A 5,782-nucleotide genomic window follows, 5' to 3' on the forward strand; every position below is an offset into this window, starting at 1 on the left:
CGATATTAATTTTGGATTTTTTTTTAACCTCCTACTTTCCTAGTTTTCCTCCCACCCAAATATGTTCAGTTTTAAAATTAGAGGTATGCCATCTCATCCTTTTTTTTTTGAGACGTGAGTCTTGCTCTGTCGCCCAGGCTGGAGTGCAGTGGCGCGATCTCCGCTCACTGCAAGCTCCGCCTCCCGGGTTCACGCCATTCTCCTGTCTCAGCCTCCCTAGAAGCTGGGACTACAGGCGCCTGCCACCTCGCCCGGCTAATTTTTTTTTTTTTTGTATTTTTAGTAGAGACGGGGTTTCACCGTGTTCACCAGGATAGTCTCGATCTCCCGACCTTGTGATCCGCCCGTCTCGGCCTCCCAAAGTGCTGGGATTACAGGTGTGAGCCACCGCGCCCAGCCTTCTCATCCTTTTAAGGAGATCAGAGGCAGAAAATGATTAGTCACCATCTAGGACAGACCACAATCCCAGATCATTGCAGGACATGCCCATTCGAATGATTACTGAGAGCTGACCACCTGCAGTGTTTTACACAGGCAGCGAGCGGCCTGAGGGTGGAAGCTAACGCAGGCAGTGGTCTGAGGGTGGAAGCTATCTGGCCTTTTTGCGTGCTTGTTATCTATTTATGGTTTTTTTTCTTTTCAAAATAATTTTACTAAATATTGAATTCACCAACTCTATATATTTATGGAGTACAATGTGTTATAAATGTATACATTGTGGAATGATGGAATCAAGCCAATTAACATGTCCATCACTCCGCATACTAACATCTATCTGCAGTGAAGACATTTAAAATCTGTGCTTGGCTGGGCGCGGTGGCTCACGCCTGTAATCCCAGCAACTTTGGGAGGCTGAGGTGGGCAGATCACCTGAGGTCAGGAGTTCGAGACCAGCCTGGCCAACATGGTGAAACCTTGTCTCTATTAAAAACACAAAAATTAGCCAGGAGTGGTGGCGGGTGCCTGCAATCCCAGGTACACAGGAGGCTAAAGCAGGAGAGTCACTTGAATCCAGGAGGCGGAGGTTGCAGTGAGCTGAGATCACACCACTGTACTCTAGCCTGAGCGACAGAGCAAGACTTCGTCTCAGAAAAGAAAAAAAAAAAAAAAAAGATTTTGGGCTACATCGTGCCAGCGCTGCAGAGAATGAGTTTTGTTTTGCGACACAGTTTTTAGGTGGCTACTGGGCTCTGGTAGAGAGGGAACGTTTGGCCTCAAGTAGGCAGGGCCCCGTGGGACATCAGTAGCTGACCATGACCTGGCTGCGCACTTGCCCACCAAGCGTTCAACTGGTGTGCCCAGCCGCTCTCCGTCATCACATAGAAGTGGTTTCTGCGAGATTTGGCTAAAGGAGTCCCTGAAGGCCTGTGGGAGGCAGAATAGTGACCTTCCAGAGATGTCCACGTCCTGAGCCCCAGACCCTGTGAATAGGGGAAGCTTATGTGGCAAAACGAACTTTGCAGATGTGATTAAGTTAAGGATCTTGGGTTGGGGAGATTATCCAGGTGGGCCTAATGTAATCACAAGGGGCTGAGTAAATGAAACGGGGGAGGCAGCAGGGTCAGAGTGAGAGAAGGGGGCGAGTGGATGGAAGCAGGGGCCGGATAACGGGACTGGTGGCTTTGAGGATGGAAGGAATGGTGAGGCTGGAATGTGGGAGCCTGCTGAAGCTTGAACAGGCAAGGGAATGGCTCCTCCCTGGAGCCTCCAGGAAGACACGGCTCTGATGGCAACTGTATTTTAGCTCAAGGAGACCCATTTTGGACTTGTGACCTCTGGAATGGTAAGTCAATAAACCTACATTATGTTAAGCCACTAAGCTGTGGTGATTTGTTATGGCAACAATAGGAAGGTTCATGGTTCACCTGTGCTCTGAAAACACAGGTTTGTTTGTTTGTTTGTTTGTTGTTTGTTTCACTTGTTCAGTGATGTACCCCCAGCATCAGGCACATTGCAAATACACAATACATACGGGTTGATGTTTGGGCAAGAGAGGAATTAAGATCAGGGAGACAGCAGGCTGGGATCAGAGAGACCCTATTTCTGTCTGAAATGTCTGCAGAGAACCTGGTGCCTGCCCCAGACCTAGCCCTGGGGAAATGAAAGCCAGGCTAGGGTTCAAATGAGGGCAGTTTCCCTTTCTGTGGGCTGCTGATGGAACAACCCCATGACTAGAAGGACCCAGCCTCCGAGCGGCTACACACCATGTGTCTCTCTGTGCTGCCGGCACTGAGGACTCATCCATCTGCACAGCTGGGGCCACCGGGAGGAGACGCCATGACCCCCGCCCTCATGGTCCTGTGCTGCTTAGGTGAGATTTAGGGAGAGGGAAGGGAGACCCGAGTCTTGGAAGAACTTTTCCTCACAGCCAGGCCCTGGTTCTTTAGGAGACTCAAAAATCTCAGGGTAAAGAGAGGACCTGCTCAGGCTTCAGGGGCAAATCTCTCACAGGGAACTCTCTTCCAGGGCTGAGTCTGGGCCCCAGGACCTGTGTACAGGCAGGTGAGTCTGTCCCCAGCTGTCCCAGGTCCCTCCTTCTCCCTGGGGACAAAGGGCCACCCATGGGCAGCTGGGAGAGGAGACAGCAGTTCTGGGTGACTGATGGTGACATCTGAAGGGTCCTGGGACTGGGAGCTGGGATCTGAGTATGGGGACGTCTTGGGATGCAGCCTCTGATTTCTTTCCAGGGCCCCTCCCCAAACCCACCGTCTGGGCTGAGCCTGACTCTGTGATCAGCTGGGGGAGCCCTGTGACCATCTGGTGTCAGGGGACCCTGGAGGCTCAGGAGTACCGTCTGGATAAAGAAGGAAGCCCAGCCCCCTGGGACAGACAGAACCCACTGAAACCCAGGAACAAGGCCAAGTTCTCCATCCCATCCATGACACATCAACATGCAGGGAGATATCACTGTTACTATCACAGCCATGCAGACTGGTCAGAGCTCAGTGACTCCCTGGACCTGGTGATGACAGGTGAGAGGACACTCAGGGGTCCCAGCCCCAGGCTCTGCCCTCAGGAAGGGGGTCAACTCTCAGGGGCATCTTCCTTTCACAGCCCAGCCCTGGGGATGATGTGGGAGGTGGGAGCCCATTAAACACGGTGCCTCCTTCTCTCCTAGGAGCCTACAGCAAACCCACCCTCTCAGTCCTGCCGAGTCCTCTTGTGACCTCAGGAGAGAGCATGACCCTGCTGTGTCAGTCACGGAGCCAGATGGACACTTTCCTTCTGTTTAAGGAGGGGGCAGCCCATCCCCTGCTGCATCTGAGATCAGAGCACGGAGCTCAGCTGCACAGGGCTGAATTCCCCATGAGTCCTGTGACCTCAGTGCATGGGGGGACCTACAGGTGCATCAGCTCACGCAGCTTCTCCCACTACCTGCTGTCACACCCCAGTGACCCCCTGGAGCTCACAGTCTTAGGTGAGGCTCCTGACCCTGTCCTCTCTGAGCTCAATGGCTCAGCTCAGGCCCTACTCCCAGCAGAGCTCTGGGCAGGGACGGAGGGAGGGGGGCTCAGCCAGTGGGGGACTCAGCCCTTAGAGGGGAGGAGGACAACAGGGTCCTCCCAGGCATGCCCATGCTCTTCTCCCTTACTTGGGGTCCAGAAGGTGCCAGCTGGGCAGAGACATGGTCCCTGGGAAGCCACAGGGCAGATGTAGGAAGAAGTTCAATTTGAGGTGGAGACTCCGGGGCAACCCCAGACTCTCACCCTCCTCTTGTCCTTCTACCCAGGATCCTTGGAGAGTCCCAGCCCCTCACCCACAAGGTCCATCTCAGCAGCTGGTGAGTCTTAGAGGCCACTGTCCAGAGAGTTTCCAAAGCCCGAGGCCTGTCTCAAGACACGCTCAGTGGATCTAAGTCCTCATTCCAATTCTCAGCTGGGCTTGCTTCCAGGGATGTGGGAGTCGGGTAGTGACTTGGGAGGCACTACAGCCTTCCAAGGCCCTGAGGCTGAGTAATGCGGGGTGAGGGGTCAAGGCAGAGGGAGATGTTGGGAGGAGAAGCCTAGCTGAGGTGGGGGGCAGGGCAGCCCCAGCCCTCACGTCCCTGTTCTAACCCAGCAGGCCCTGAGGACCAGCCCCTCATGCCTACAGGGTCAGGCCCCCAGAGTGGTGAGTGAGGGGCTCTGAGTGGGAGGTGGGCGGGGTACCGGGGAGGCAGGGGTGGGCTCTGTCCTAGGTTCAGGCTCCTCTGGAGATGGCGATGTGGACAGGCCCCTCCCCTGCCTGGGCCTCAGTTTCTCCAAATGTAAAGGAGAGAGACCTGCAGGTGGGAATGTTCCTTTCAGCTCTGACTCCCAGCTGTGGCCTCCTGGGAGAGGAGGCCTCCCAGGGAAGCCTCCCAGAGTCGATTCCGTAGGGGCCTGTCCTGTCCCACCTGCAGCAGTGACGGTGACCTGGGGCAGGGGTGGGGAGCAGGGCTGTGGTTCAAGATGATCAGGCTCTTTCCCTGCAACTCTGGGACTTGGCTCTGGTGCAGGGAACAAGGGCTGCAGATCAGAGTCCCGGGTTCCCTTCCCAGCTCTGCTGCTTCCTGGCTGGGGGCCCGGGGCAGGCGATTCCCCTCTCTGAGTCTCAGTTTCCTCCTTTGTGAAATGGGTAGAGAGAGGGTGGCAATCTCAAGTTGCACAACTGCTGTGAAGGTTGGAGGTAATGAAAGAAATACCCAGCACACACAGTAGGTGTGCGCACAGTAGGTGGTCACATCAGTGACATCATCCCCATTCCTGATGTCATCACACCCAAGGTCTGAGAAGGCACTGGGAGGTACTGATCGGGGTCTTGGTGGTCTCCATCCTGCTTCTCTCCCTCCTCTTCTTCCTCCTCCTCCAACACTGGCGTCAGGGCAAACACAGGACATCAGGTAAGTAGGAAATTGGGGAACCTGTGGGCTGAGGCAGGGTGGGCTCAGGGCACCAGCCAAAGAGACTGCAGATAGGAGAGGTCAGCTTAGAAACTGCTCCAGAAGTTCCCAGTGAGAAAATCTAGAAAGAAAATAAAGAAGGGCATAACAGAAGTGCTTTATTCTTTCGGTTTTTCTAAACTTAGGAAGGATTTAAAACATCCTTGCAAGTGTATTTTCGGGTTTGTCTTCCTCTTGAGTTGCATGTGCAAGGCAGGTGGTTCTAACATTCCGAGAGCTGAGACTCTGTCCACCTTTTCCCAGCCCAGAGACAGGCTGATTTCCAACGTCCTCCAGGGGCTGCGGAGCCAGAGCCCAAGGACAGGGGCCTACAGAGGAGGTAATTCTGCCAGAAGACCTCAGACTCCCACCCACCCCAATAGCCACCTCACCACCCCTCACACTCCTGTATCCTCCCCCAGGTCCAGCCCAGCTGCTGACGTCCAGGGAGAAAACCCCAGTAAGTGAGAGGCAGAGGGGGGCACCTGGGGTGGAGAGGCAGGCCTCAGAGTTTCAATAGCAATGGGGGCAGGAGTACGGGCTGGTAAGGGTCAGGGACTCGGGGGAAGGTGGTCTGAACCCACACTGTAGGACCTCAGGCACATTACAGCCCCTCCCTGCATCACAGTGGCCCTAATGGGAACAGGGCAGGGTCCGGCAGGAATGAGAGGTCCCAGGGAACCTTCCCAGGAGACAAACCCCTTGATCTGCCCCCAGCAGATGCTGCCATGAAGGACACACAGCCTGAGGATGCGGTGGAGCTGGACAGTCGGGTGAGACCCTGCCCCTGTCCCAGGCACCAAAGGCCTCCTGGTGCCAGATCTAATCCTGCAGGACTTCTCTGTCCTCCTTCCCCCGGCTCTCAGCATCTTCACATTGGAC

The 5,782-nt window shown here is 55.0% G+C and overlaps 1 protein-coding gene across 1 annotated transcript in view; it reads left to right on the forward strand.

Moving 5' to 3' along the window:
* The first annotated feature begins 2,062 nt into the window (after window positions 1-2,062).
* The window catches only part of LOC108518721 (leukocyte immunoglobulin-like receptor subfamily B member 4), a 37,875-nt gene continuing 34,155 nt past the window's right edge, over window positions 2,063-5,782 (forward strand). The window contains exons 1-10 of the mRNA XM_017857345.1: window positions 2,063-2,311; window positions 2,467-2,502; window positions 2,688-2,972; window positions 3,119-3,418; window positions 3,731-3,781; window positions 4,060-4,110; window positions 4,745-4,861; window positions 5,165-5,240; window positions 5,323-5,360; window positions 5,621-5,713. Coding sequence (XP_017712834.1) covers window positions 2,206-2,311; window positions 2,467-2,502; window positions 2,688-2,972; window positions 3,119-3,418; window positions 3,731-3,781; window positions 4,060-4,110; window positions 4,745-4,861; window positions 5,165-5,240; window positions 5,323-5,360; window positions 5,621-5,713 — 1,153 coding nt within the window. The 5' untranslated portion in view covers window positions 2,063-2,205. The remainder of the gene's footprint in view (window positions 2,312-2,466; window positions 2,503-2,687; window positions 2,973-3,118; window positions 3,419-3,730; window positions 3,782-4,059; window positions 4,111-4,744; window positions 4,862-5,164; window positions 5,241-5,322; window positions 5,361-5,620; window positions 5,714-5,782) is intronic.

Source organism: Rhinopithecus bieti, unplaced genomic scaffold (genome assembly GCF_001698545.2).
Source record: "Rhinopithecus bieti isolate Rb0 unplaced genomic scaffold, ASM169854v2 scaffold_47117, whole genome shotgun sequence".
NCBI classification, from domain to species: domain Eukaryota; kingdom Metazoa; phylum Chordata; class Mammalia; order Primates; family Cercopithecidae; genus Rhinopithecus; species Rhinopithecus bieti.